Source organism: Dipodomys spectabilis, unplaced genomic scaffold (genome assembly GCF_019054845.1).
Source record: "Dipodomys spectabilis isolate Male_0828 unplaced genomic scaffold, ASM1905484v1 ptg000030l, whole genome shotgun sequence".
In the NCBI taxonomy this organism is placed as follows: domain Eukaryota; kingdom Metazoa; phylum Chordata; class Mammalia; order Rodentia; family Heteromyidae; genus Dipodomys; species Dipodomys spectabilis.
Genome location: NW_024870707.1, coordinates 2,771,377 through 2,785,781, shown reverse-complemented (window position 1 = coordinate 2,785,781; position 14,405 = coordinate 2,771,377). Strand labels below are relative to the sequence as shown.

The window sequence follows — 14,405 nt, the reverse complement described above, 5'->3', positions numbered from 1 at the left end:
TATTCACAGATAGCAACCTGATGGTGTTAATAAATAAAAAACAAACACTGCTCAGAAAAACAATTTACAGCCATTTCAAGAAGACCAGAGAGCTAGTCCCAGATGACATGTGATTTTTCTTCTTTAGGAGATCGAGGAAGCATAACTTCTAAAACAAGTCAGAACCTACCCAGGAAATAGTACAGTCATTCAAGAAGGAGTTCTTTCGATTGAAGTAACATTTCTAGTGATTTTAAAATTAAAAAGAGATACTATCAATGTCCAAAGGCTTATACAGGAAACAAACTTGTGATTGAAACTGAAATTTCCTCTAAATAGGCAAAGTTGCCTACCAAGATAGCCAATAATAAATCTGATGACAGAATCATCAATAGTTCTGTGCCGTATTTGGCAGTAGGGGGAGTTTATAATTTGTAAACATTTTCCACTTTGCATTTTAAGAGAAGCATCTTAATGAGATACTCATTGAGAAAGGGACCTGCGGTAAAACAGGACACAGCACCACCTACAAATGACCCAAATTTCCAGCTGTGCACACTTGCATCATTCTGGTTGTATCCCTCTGCAGCGCTGTCTCCACTAATCAATGCACCAGCCAATTCCCCTCCACCTCTGTGGTGATAAGGTTTCCCCAGGGACAGCAGAGCTCAACTGGAACTGGGCCAAGTTGATGGCTCTTCAGCAATGAAGTATGCTTCATTCAATCAGCTCCACAGCTGAGCTCTTCTCTTTAGTAATGGAATGGTTATACTATGTTACATCTGTCTGATCATATAGATGAAAGAAAGGAAATAGTACTTCTCTTGGCCACTTAGCATGTACCCTACATCAAGGTGTTCTGTCCTTTAAGTTTAAGTAAAAGATTAAATTTATTGTTGAAAGATGATTTTATTATTGAAGACTACTATGGTATTATTAAAGATTATTATAAGGTTAAATGTATCTTTGAAAAAAAGTTTCCTGGAGAAGTAGTAAAGAAGGAAATATATTTCTATTTTAAAAATGTGAGTCACAAAAAAATAGGAACAGGCAGGGTATGATAGACCAGGGATGAAGAGAAGAAGGTTCATAGTTCAATGCCAGACAGGAAAAAAATGCTGTTGAAGTCCCAACTCAACAAATAGGCACGATATAGAGGTTCATGTCAATAACCTCAGCTAAACAGGAGCTGGGTCTCAGTATGAGAGTGGCCCTGGACAAGATGTTAAAACACTATCTGAAAAGAAAACAATAATAACCTCAAGCAAATAGAACTAGAGGCATGGTGTAAGTGGTAAAGTGCTTGCCTAGCAAGTAAAGATATTAGCAAATAAAGGTCCCTCTCCTACCCCCAAAAAACAACAAAAAAGAAAAGAAAAATAGAAACAGATTTAGAGGACTTTCAAAATATTTGGCCTATTTTTGTTCCAAGAAGAAAACTCAGAGATAGTTTATAGATTGCTTCTGCTATTCTTCCTTTTGCATGTCTCCCATTTTATATATATTCATGGTGCCCCAAAATGCAAACTAAAAAAAATCAATAGTGATTATTTCCTAGTGCCTACCCTCCATGTATCCATCTGAGAATTTGTTGCTGCTATTTTATTAGTACACATTATCACAAATTTATTGGTTTTACTGTGACTTTATTATTATTGTTGTTGTTGTGGTGGTGGTGGTGGTGATGGTGGTGAATTCTTTTTAAAATTTATTTTTAATAAATTTTTTATTGTGAAAATAACATACAGAAGGGTTACAATTACATGAGCAAGGTAATGAGTACATTTCTTATCAATCATTGCTGCCTCCTCCTTTGTTTCCCCTTCCCATCCCTGCTCTACCACCCCCCCCCTACCACCCTCCCCATCTTTGATACTTACTGTGACTTTTGAATGCATATGTATTATGTTCTTTGGTCATATTCATCACTGATATTAACATTTCTTGTTCACCCTTCCTCTTTTTTCCCACCTATCCCTCTGCGATTTTCAAGCTTTATTTTTTTATTTATAAAACTAAGATTTCACATATGAGAGAAAACCTGTAATACAATGAGAGCTCACTTCATCTGTGGATTTTTCTACACATGGTTTTGACCATAAACAGTCCAAAAATAATTTTAATTAAAAAATAACAACCTTAAATCCCATTACACAACTCAATTGAGGCAGATGAACCTTCTATCAGTTCTGTGTTAACATCAAGTGTAAATCATTGTGTGAGCAGCTCAGGCATTTCCCTACCCTTTATGTGAATGTTATGAAATTATGTCTCCCATAGAGCAAATGGTGCCCCCCAAAGCAAAGCAAAAGGCGCCCCCCAAAGCAAAGCAAATGCAATGTCCTTACTTAAGTGGTACAGCAAACAGCTTAGATTCTCTAAAGGGCAGTAGAGGAAGTTTATCAGCATGGCATTACTGTGAAAATGAAATGCAGTAGTGAACTTGATGTATCTTAAGCAGTCATAGTTTTCCCTTCAACGGTAGTATCCTTGGAACCATATAGTCAGGGATAGCAAAGATCTATAGTGCAGTTGTCTTTCTAAGCCTGGCTCATTTTATTTATATAGTGATAGCCTATTGTACCCATTTTCCTGCAAATGACATTATTTCTCACCCCTCTTTATGGCTGAATAATACTCTGATGTGTGTTTGTGTGTGTGTGTGTGTGTGTGTGTGTGTGTGTGTGTGTGTGTGTGTGTGTACATGCACACATCTGACACATTTTCATCATTCATCCCTTGTTAACAACCTGGGCTGATCTGATACTTTTCTAACTTGTAGAGCCTCTTTTCTAATTTTGTTAGAGGCCAATAAATATTTTTTAAATACATAAGAGATCAAAGTTCTAAGGAAAAGCTAATTTATCACATGCATGAAGAACTTAGGCAATCAACGTCATGACTCTGGAGAAAACTCATTCTCTAGAATTCTCCAAGGACAGTCTTTTTATAAATCTTTCCAGTGAAAAATCCAGAATCTATGCATATGAGCATTGAGCACTTAATAAAGCACATTAAAAGCTGTGCAGAGGTCTAGTCTCTCTGTTCAAAACATGTTAGTCTCTGGGGTTTAGTTCTGAGTGTCTCGACACTGCTCTGTGAACGATCATTAGTTCGCTTGCACTCTTCCCACAATTTATGTACACGGCCACCTCCTTGCCAGTCTAAACAGGCCACATTCCTCTCCTCTTCCACAGACTCCTCATGGCGTTTTTCACCTCTGTGTTCCTCACCGTGTAAATGATAGGATTTAACATGGGGGTAAGAATGGCAAAGAACACAGTCACCAGCTTGTCCACGGGGTAGGTGGCCACGGGGCGCATGTAGGTGAAGATGCAAGGCACAAAAAAGAGAACGACCACCGTAAAGTGGGAGGCGCACGTGGAGAGGGCTTTGCGCCTGCCCTCAGAGCTGTGGGATTTCAGGGAGCCCAAGATGACTATGTAGGAGACAAGTAACATGGAAAAGATGAGCAAGCACATGGCCCCGCTATTGGCCGCCACCACCATCCCCAGCCTGTAGGTGTCTCTGCAGGCGAGTTTCAACAGAGGGAAGAGATCACACATGAAATGGTCAATGACATTGGGCCCACAGAAGGGCAGGTGAGTCATGAAGAGAATTTGCACGGTGGCATGCAGAACCCCTCCTAGCCAGGCTACCACTACCAAGAGACGACATAAGCCCGGCCTCATGATGGTCATGTAGTGGAGGGGCTTGCATATGGCCACGTAACGGTCATAGGCCATGACAATAAGCAGGATGATCTCTGAGCCGCCCAGGAGATGCTCCACGAAGAGCTGAGTCAGGCAGCCACCCAGAGAGATGGTTCTCCTCTGGTAGAGCAGGTCCACAAGCATTTTAGGGGTGGTGACAGAGGTGTAGGAGGCATCGATGAAGGACAGGTAAGTGAGAAAGAAGTACATGGGAGCGGAGAGAGAGGGGCTGAGGGAGATGGTGATGACAATGAATAGATTGGCCAGCACAGTGAATAAGAAGATGAATGAAAAGACAATGAAGAGTATTTTCTGCCAGTGTGGGTTCTGTGTGAGACCCAAGAGGATAAATTCTGTCACGTTATTTGGAGGCATGAAGTGATCCATTCGGGAACTGAAACCTTACCGAGGCCAGAATCATCTGTATAGAAAGATGAGGAAATATGATCATTAGCCATGATAGGATGATATTCTGGATTTCAAAGGACAGACAGAAGACAGTCTCTGTAACTGTGAAGCAAATTCATAGCCTTCCTTACTCCATAACTGCTTCAATTATTCATATCCAACTTCCCCCATGATGTTCTCTGTCCCTCCATAGACCTTGTTGTATTTATCTCCCATAAAATATCTGGGGCTGGGAAGGTGGTTCAGTGGTAGAGCGCTTGTCTTGCATGCATGAGGTCTTGGGTTCGATTCCTCAGCACTATATAAGCAAAAAAGCCAGAAGTGGCGCTGTGACTCAAGTGGTAGAGCGCTAGCCTTGAGCTGAAGAGCTGAGGGACAGCGCCCAGGCCCAGAGTTCAGGCACTATTACTGAGACACACACACACACACACAAACACACATTCACACACAGTATACATATATATATATATATGGTAGTGTATATATATATATAAGGTAGTATATAGTACTCCTTGTATAATTTATAGCAGAGTTACTGAGCTATCTTCCAAGAGATAAGGATTTTCCTTCTGTTTCCATCTTACTTCACTAGTCGTTCCAGTCTCCTCTTCTTCTTAATCCTCTTCCACATCTGTGTTCTCACAAATTACAACCAGAAGTATTTTAGGAGCATTAGCTGCTGCATACAAGTAAAAAAAAAATTGTTCTCTCTTCTAGAATTTGCATTTTTGAACCCAGAAGTTTGGGAAAGAAAGACATGATCAAGACATCGAGGAGCAGGAAAATGCCAAAGTATTTAGAGACAGACTCTTCCTGCCATGGGTCAAAACACAGATGCTATTTTTGTCTTTTCCCTCTCTGTGCTGAGGGCAGTGTCTCAGCCATACTGTCATCTACATCAGGTGATGAATAAACCTCTGGAGAACTCACACATGGCACATTTTCATGTCCATTTGTGTGCAAGAATATACCTGCTTCCCTCATCCACCCTCCAAGGAGTTCAAGTACTAACTTCCTTCCTTCTGGTCACTTATGCATACTATTTACTTCATGAGAATTATTAATGAACTTTTGAAAAGGCAAGTAATTTCAAAGTCTTCACATCATTTATAAGGCATGAAAGTGTTCATAACTTCTAAGAAAGTGTATGTTGTTGAGTAAATGTTGTTTAGTTTGATGTTCTTAATTCTTTCTGAATTATGTTCCAAATGTTATTTCTCATAGTTCAAGTCAGTAAATTTATCACCTCAGTAGGTGGGGTTATTAGACACACACACACACACACACACACACACACACACACACACACACACACACACATAAACATTATGCTTTATGGAGGTTTTTCAACCCAAGATGATCTAGTAGGCAAAAGAAGCTTTTATTTTAAAAAATGTTTAAATAAATAAAAAAATGTTTAAATAAAAATTGCATATAGAGAAAATAGACAGCTAGATAACTACAGTACTAGAGGTGTATACATATACCTGCAAACACACATACATATTAAATACTACTAACGTATCTATTGCATGTTCATATGTGAATGTAAAACATTTCTACCAGATGCCATTAGTAATCCCTCCCCTGACAGATTCCTTTCTGTCTCCATACATGAAATAAATGGTCAGCTCTAGTTCTTTAAATATGTGCTATGAACATTCTTAGGTCTATTTCTCCTCAACGCCCCCCCCCCCCCCATCCACTACTCTTAGTGAGATGTTATCTGTGCATAGACTCAGAAAAACTCATCATCATTTGAGGACCTAAATTGCCCAAAGAAATATAGAGAAAAATGTAGTTATAATGAGATTCATTCCATAAAGACATTTTCCTTTCAAAGTTGTTGTCAGGAACCAAAGATGAACATCTTTCCTTTACACATCTGTGAAAAGAAACCATAGCTACTTTACTGCATTCCCTCATTCTGAGTCACCTCCTAAACAGATTAAAAGCCCAGAGTACATCAAGTAGGGCAATAGCTGTGAGTTAAAAATAACTATGAGAAAATGGAAATCATTTAGTCTTTTTTATTTAATGTCATAAAACTAGTTCTAGAAATAAACCCAAAGGAAATTGTTTTCAAAGAGAAAACGTATAACACTTTTATCAACATGATAAGGGAATGAGAATACTAGAAACTGTATAATGCTCATAATAGAGAAATGAATGAGTAAAACACAGCACATCCCTTAAAAGGGTCTGTAGATTTTAACAGAGATGTTTTTAAAATCTGTATAATATAGGAAAAGCCTTATGTTGTGTTAGTAAATGTACATATTATCTTGCTCATGTAATTGTAACACCTCTGTACGGTATTTTCACAATAAATAAACAAGGGAAATTGTAATGCATATTTGATACTTATGATTCTTACCAGTTTAAATATATATAAGTTGGAGGAAAGACAATGAAATATTACTTCTAAGGTGAGATTTATGATTGATTCTATTTTCCTTAGTGTTTTATTGGCTAAAGAAAAGAAAACTTAGATTTTAAGGATGTGAGAGTGATTATATCATTTTTATTGCAATATAGGAATTATATACACTATAGGGTTTCATTATGACATTCCTATTCATGCCTACAATACATTTTTACCAGTATTCACTGCTTCATTCTGTACTCTTATTCTCTTCCCCCTTTTTTTCCCTTCCACATTCCTAGTATATGATGATAAATTTAAAGTCTATTTAATCCCAAGATTCCACATTTATATGATTTCCTCTTTTTAAAAAATCTCACCTATCAATTTATTGAACATAACTCCATGTGCAGGACTCCAAATGACCGTTTGTCCATAAAGAACGAAGCAAAGTTGTAAGCTCAAAAATACCTGCCCCTCAGCAACAACAAATCTTCACTGATTTATAAACAGCACTTTTGAACAATGCCATTCTCTGGAGTCTTACCCAGTGATGCTACATACCCTGTTTGCAGACAAACTTTCTTAGCAGTGGCTAATTGAACCTCTGGAGTATTTCATTACCATAAGCATATCTCACAACAACCCAATTACTTCTGCTTTCCTAATCGAACAGTGCAGAAGAACAATGTAACATTTGTCTTTAATTGTGAGGGGTTTTTCCCCCTTTGGTACACAAGAAGGTAAATCACTGTGTCGAGAGGAAGTAAAAATAAAATAAAATAAAAAACTGAGAGAAGGGTTAACATTGTTCTAAAATAAATGTACCCATTGCTTTACTTACTTTACTTACCCATTTACTTTACCCATTACTTTACTGTAACTGTGCCCCCACCGTACATCACCTCTACACTAAAAATATTAAAATAAAATAAAAAATCAGCTGCTACTGAATTTGGATATTTGGTGACAAATTAGCTTACTGTTTGTATGAGGACTGGATAGATGATATTGCATAGACTGAATGTTTAGCTGCCTTTCGAAATTTTTGCTTTAACATTTTGTTTGTTGAAGAATAATCTTTAGTGGTCATACTTTAAAGTGGACATTATGGGACAGGGACAGGCTGTATTATTATTAAAGCCCCACTGGCAACCAGTGTAGTTGACAGAATCCCTCCAAAGCAGCTGTTTCTCATGCCAAGTCCAGAGTGAGATTAGCATGGTAATAGTAAAAAATAATTACCTTTCTTGAATTATGGTCTTCGAAAAGTTTAATTCCATAACATTGAATTAAATTCAGTTTAATCTAATAACATAACATGAAATAAGCTCTCAATGTTCCCACTTCACAAGATGGGAGACTAAGTCAGGAAAGCAGGTTATCATTCACAAGGGAAAATAATGGCTCTGGCTTCTAATTCTTATGCCAAAATCCTTGTTCTTAAGATTGGGTTGCAATTAACCTATTGTAACACTTTCATGCTGTCATCATTTATGAGGTGCATTGGAATTACCTACTAAATAAAAGAAATGTGATGTACAGAGGGATTGCAGTTAAATAAGTCAGGTATTGAGTACATTTCTTTTTGAACAGTGTCACCTCTCCCCTCATTTTCTCCAGGTTTTTTCCTCTCAATCCCCCTCCCTCCTCAAGTTACATAGTTCATTTCCAACACAGTGGTTAGTAAAAAAATTTTTAAATCAATTGATTTCAATTAAACTCAAGAATAATCTATATAGACCCACATTCACTCATCCATATTCCAATATGCTTTCAAAATAAGGAAAATATAAGTTGTATTTAACTGAATTTGAGAATACAGTCGCGGTGAGAAGTATACATTGTAGTAAAAAAGAAATTAAGAAAACTGAAGCCACATGACTGAACTGAACTTGAATAAATGCTTGAATATTGCATGGTCATGATAATATTTGTGTTAACAGGAGCAGGGGAGTATCAAGACGTAGTAACTTATTTACTAGTTACCACTAACCTCTCAAAACCCTTCCAATTTGACTTCTAGTTCAAGTAAAATACAATAATATTTGAGGTAAATATATGAACATGAGTATGTACATCCTCTGAATGAATTTGATTATAGAAGCCAGTAATTTACTGGAATGAGAAAGTGTCACAGTAAAAGTAGTCCCAGGTCTCTTGGTCCCAAGGTTGCTGCTCTTATTCATCATTAATTGTGCTTCTACAGCCATAACATGTCATTAACTGTTGTTACAACAGAGATTCCAATTTTGTCAGTAACACATTTAGTAGCTACAAAGTGGGAAGCTGGATCATCAGAGGTAGTGATATAACACAGTAGAAGCATGTGTACTATGGAAACAAACTGTACTTGAAAAGATCCAAATTGTATAGTTCATTTTTCGCATAAAGTATAGTAAATGCAATTATTTTATAATTTTATTTTAGCGCTAACATATATTTGCAGTATGCGGGGGGAGCTTCATTGTATTATTTCCATGCATACATGTAGTCTATACTGAACTGACTTACCCTTCCACCTTATTCATTTTCTGTGGCTTTATCAACACTTCTTTGTCAAATGTCATTCAGTGGGTTTTCCTGTGGTATATTCACACACACACACACACACTCACACACACACACACACACACACACACACACAGCACCCTTCAATCCCTATCACCTTTCATTTTAAAAACAAGAAATGCTGAATGCGTTCCATAAGGTAATGAGAAAGTATTTTTCTTTTAATTTCCTTCATTCCACTCTGTCTTAGATACAAGTAGACCATACAAAAGTCTGAGTCCCAACTATTTTTATGTACAGGCATATCATGCAACTCTGCAATTAAAATTAAGAAAATTTTCAGTTGCTTACAAAGCAAGAGATTGGGCTGATCAATATTACCTACTTTGTGACAGAATTTGTAATCCTTGAAAGAAATTCAAACATTCATCAAATTTGAATAGAAAAGAATGGAAATCTGACCATTGGTCCTGTCAACCCACTTGAACTTCATTTTCTTCTGTCAACAAAAACTAATAATAATAATAATTATTATTATTATTATTATCATTCCTTCCTTGCAAAGTGTTTTATGAGTCAAGTGAAGTCAAAGAAAGGTTCCATGGTCAATTATGGTATAAAAATATTAAGTGGAAAGTTCCAGAAGCAATTCATTAATCTCAAATTGCATGCCATTCTTTGTAACATGAAGAAATCTCACATCATCCCATTTGGTCCATTCCAGGGCATAAATCATGCACCTTTCTGGCATAGCCACACAGCCTACTCCACTTGAACACAAGGCACTGAATTACCTAGCATGAGATCACAATTCTTATGTAACTCTGAGTTCACTTACTAATAGCTTTGGAGGACACAATTCCACTACCATATATTATGATAGTTGTTTTATTATTAAAAGGTGTTAGCTTCTTACTGTATTTACAAAATGACATTCATCACTGATATGTATGCATGTATATGAAAAGCATAGTAGGTAAAGATGAATAAAATCCATGATTTCAGTTATTACAGATTATCTTAATGAGTTTAGAAGTGGTGGATTAACTTGTAAAAATAATGTTCTTCATAACAAGGGTGGAAAACAATATAGCTATTTTTAGCTATATATTGTGCTTTATCTGATATGCTGGAAGAGAAGAAATGTGACACTTTTTTTGTCAGTCGTGGGGCTTGAACCCAGAGCCTAGACACTGTCCCTGACCCTGAGCTCTTTTGTTCAAGGCTAGTGCTCTAGCACTTTGAGCCATAGCTCCACTTATGGTTTTCTGGTGGTTAATTGGAGATAAGAATCTCACAGACTTACCTGCCCCAAATGGCTTTGAACTGCAATCCTCAAATCTCAGCTGGGATTACAGGTGTGAACCATTGGCACCCTTTACATGCTATTTTCTTATTTAATAAAAAAGATATCATGGCAAGTTGCTACAATTATTTAATTCAGGTCCTTAAAAGGATGCTGAACTTCCTTGATAAAAGGTTACTAGACCTTTGTAGGAAAAAACAATCACAAAAATCTAGCAGACATGGAAACACCTGCCTATACTCCCAGGTTACAGGAATCAGCAGTGAGAAGATCACGGTCCAAGGCTAAAATGTATGAAATCTTAAATGAAAAACTAAATGAAGAAAATAATGTGCTGAAGGTATCATTGAAATGGGAGGGTGCCTGTCTAGTAAGTTTCAGTCTGATTTCAAATTCCATTACTACCCAAAATTATAAAATCCATATATTCTTACTCTCTATGCTATTTTGCTTTGGACTCTTCTTTTTTAATATATTTGTGATTTGTTTCTAATTGAAGTCACATAGAAACAAAGTATACTATTTAAGAACAAACACCCTCTGGACCTCCCAACCCAACCACATCATATGGATGATAGAAATGTCATAGGGGAAGCCCTTACCATGTGGAATGAATACATACCAAATTAACAATATCTAGAATGCATTTAGTTTTGTCCACTGACAATAAAGTGAAAATGCATGGGTGGCTCTTTTCAAAATAGGTTGAAAAGCTGGAGGCATTTGTGTGGCTAAGTACAATTTCCACATAAATTTAGAAAATTATGAAAAAATACCGATTTTCCATCTTAATATGTATGTTCTGGGTTGACTTTTCAACAAGACAATATGGAATATCAGCTTTAAAAGAGTGATCTTGGTAATATAGCACTAGGTCTTCAAACGGATTACAGAGTAACCAAAAACAGAAGACACCTTTGACTTATCAATTAAGTCAAGGCTAAATCGTTTCCAGGGGATAATGAAAGCATTAATTATGTAAAATTTTGTAATATACACTTAAAGCATTTATCCTGTATTTGTTGAAAGCTTAACAAGTATACCCAGAGAGGTAAATTGAATGTAGAGAAGTTCAATGGCTCCACTGTGAGTTAAGAGGCTTCACTATGTAGTCCATTATTGGATGAAGTCAATTGTCCTAGATGTTCAGAATAGCACTGAACAATATTTCTGCTTTAATGTCTATCAGAATATGTGAAATTTATCACAACCATACACTTCCTGGACACCTTGATTCTATCACAATGTGACATTAACCAAAATTATTTCTTATGAGTTTATTCTCAGCTATAAATATATCCTATTAACCTTTAAATCAATCCATTTGTCCAAAACATGTGATTACTATTAAATTAAAAATGTTTTTAAAAAGTGAATTGTTAGGTATAAAATATACATCACTTGGAATGAAGAGAACAAGTCCTATTTGGTCACATTTTTATATGCAGAAAGGTTTCACAAACAAGAATAGATTTTCAACATTCTACCCAAAGAAAGAAAAGTTGATGAAGTTCTGAGTGTGAATTACTGTGATTAGCTTATTTGGATCTCTCCATAGTGTGTACATATTAAAATATTATTTTATAACTATTAATATAAAATAATTATAAATATATTATCCTATACCAATTATTAATAATATGAATTTATATATTAATTATGTTCCATATTAATGTTTTGCATCTATGTTATATATTTTATATACTAACATCAATATGTCTTACATTATTATGTGTTAATAGTATATTGGTATATATAATGTATTACTATGACATATTGTATCAGTTATATCTTAATATATTATATACATATATTGTCTTCTACAAACATATGCAATTATTTTTCAGTGAAATGAGTTTTAAAATACAAATGAACAGAGACAATACAAAAGAACTTATGATAAATCCAATAGCAATTGTTCATCAAAGATTCTTAAACACCAAAGTATGTTTACACATATAAGCTATAAAACTCATAAAATTCTTCCTCTCCGGAGGTTTGTATAACTAATATCTTCCACTTGTTAAATTCACATGGAAGTCTCAGAATAAGCAGGCTACACAGTCACAAAGGAAGTGATAGGCGACACTTGCGATTTCAGGCAGTGAACATAGTCCCAGGCTGTGTAAAAGAATGCAGTCTCTTCTGCGTGAGGATTACAGCCCTCTCCCAACTAAAACCACGTTTTTACTCCACAGTTTCCTCATGGCATTTTTCATTTCTGCATTCCTCAGGGTGTAGATTAGAGGATTCAGCATTGGGGTTATGAACGTCAAAACGACCGTCACGGACTTGTCAATGGGAAAGGTGGAACTGGGCCTTGCATACAGGAAGATGCAGGGGACGAAGAATAGAATGACCACAGTGATGTGCGATGCACAGGTGTAGAAGGCTTTGCGTCTCCCTTCCAATCCGTGAGACTTAAGAGAGTTCAATATGATCCCGTAGGACACCAGGAGAATTAAGAAAGTGAGGGAACAAATCGCCCCTCCGTTAGCTATCATAGAAAGCCCTATGAGGTAGGTGTTGGTGCAAGCGAGTTTCAGTAAGGGATACATATCGCACACAAAGTTGTCGATGATGTTGGGGCCACAGAAAGGGAGCCGATAAATAACAAGGAACTGAACCAAAGAGTGAAGAAAGCCTCCCATCCAGGCCACCAATAGCATAAGGACACACACCCGCCGATTCATGATGGACATGTAGTGAAGAGGTTTGCAGATGGCCACATATCGGTCATAAGCCATCACCACCAGAAGGATGACTTCAGCACCAGCGAAGAAATGATCTATAAAAACTTGAGTCATACAAGCCTGGAAGGAAATGGTCTTTTTCTCATAGAGCAAGTCTACAATCATTTTGGGAGCAATGGTGGTCGAATAGACAGTATCAATAAATGATAAATAAGCCAGAAAAAAGTACATAGGGGAACCCAGGGACTGGCTGGCCATGATTGTCACCATGATGAGCATGTTGCCCAGTATTGTCACTATATAAATGAATAAGAAGGTGACAAATAGAACTTTCTGCCCCTTGGGATTCTGGGTAAGTCCCAAAAGGATAAACTCAGTCACATTGTTCTTATTTGCCATGTATTCTTCTGAAAGTGGTGCTCTTCCTCGTTTACTCACTGAGATCTACCGAGAAAAATAGAAGAAAAGAAAACCAATAGGTAATTAATTCACTTATATGTCGTTACAGGCCATCCAAGTTTCAATATTTGCCCCTAAGATGTTTCCTAAATCTAAGAATAAAACGCATGGTCACTAAAAAAATCAGAAACATTTTGAGTGCTCATTAAATGCTCATTAAACTTACCTTGAATTTCAGCATTTATCAGAGGAGGACTGAGCACAGATAAAGATATTGAATTTTCTTCAGCCACAAATGTACAAAGAAAGCACACGTACACACACACACATAAACACACAACAGTGTACACATTTACTCACAAGCAGAACAATTAGGAACCAGGATTATTGAAGGAAAAAAAATGAGTAATAAAGTTCAAAGTGAATCTATTAAAATTTGTTTAAATTGGTTATGGTTACCTAAAAATTGAATAAAGGTTTTAAGCAACATTATAATATAATACAAATAATTCTGTACTATTTGTGTGTAAATATTTGTTCATTTTAACTCAGTAATATTAGGAAAATCTTCTCCCACCTTAGATTGTTTCTTGAAATTGCTACTACCTTTCCAGTTATACAGTTATCTGAGTTCTTACCATTGACAACATTATCCTAAATAACATGATAATATTTTTTATCATGCAGATTCACCCTGTTCTAAAGGTGATTATCAAATAATTATTGAATGAATCATTTTATTCCTGAATTATTACTATTGAAAGGCCAAGAAGTTCACTCTTGAGTAAAAATGAATCATTTCCTTGATTCTCAGATATTTTGAGATGCTAATCTTCTGTGTAATATGCACAGTTCATGTTGGAATACTTAATTTCTATATTCTACCACTTTAACGCCTACATTTCTTAGTATCTGCTTTTGAGAGTCTGAATATTCTATCCTTTTCATTTTTAGAAAGTGAGCTTATACTTAATCACCTGAAAATATGAGAGTGTTTATAGAAAGCTGAGAGAAAACTGAGAAAAGAGAGA

The 14,405-nt window shown here is 36.2% G+C and overlaps 2 protein-coding genes across 2 annotated transcripts; both read right to left on the bottom strand.

Moving 5' to 3' along the window:
- Positions 1 to 3,143: 3,143 nt before the first annotated feature.
- On the bottom strand, positions 3,144 to 4,079 carry LOC122104981 (olfactory receptor 140-like). Its single transcript, XM_042676051.1, has one exon. The coding sequence runs from the start codon at positions 4,077 to 4,079 to the stop codon at positions 3,144 to 3,146; it is 936 nt and encodes a 311-aa protein (XP_042531985.1).
- An 8,359-nt stretch (positions 4,080 to 12,438) lies between these two features.
- Positions 12,439 to 13,380, bottom strand: LOC122104697 (olfactory receptor 4A15). The gene has a single exon (XM_042675639.1). It carries the CDS (start codon positions 13,372 to 13,374, stop codon positions 12,439 to 12,441), a length of 936 nt encoding a protein of 311 aa, XP_042531573.1. The 5' UTR covers positions 13,375 to 13,380.
- Between the last annotated feature and the right edge of the window lie 1,025 nt (positions 13,381 to 14,405).

Coding starts and splice junctions, on each gene's coding strand:
- LOC122104697 (XM_042675639.1), bottom strand. CDS start 13,374: ATGGCAAATAAGAACAATGTGACTGAGTTTATCCTTTTGGGACTTACC.
- LOC122104981 (XM_042676051.1), bottom strand. CDS start 4,079: ATGGATCACTTCATGCCTCCAAATAACGTGACAGAATTTATCCTCTTG.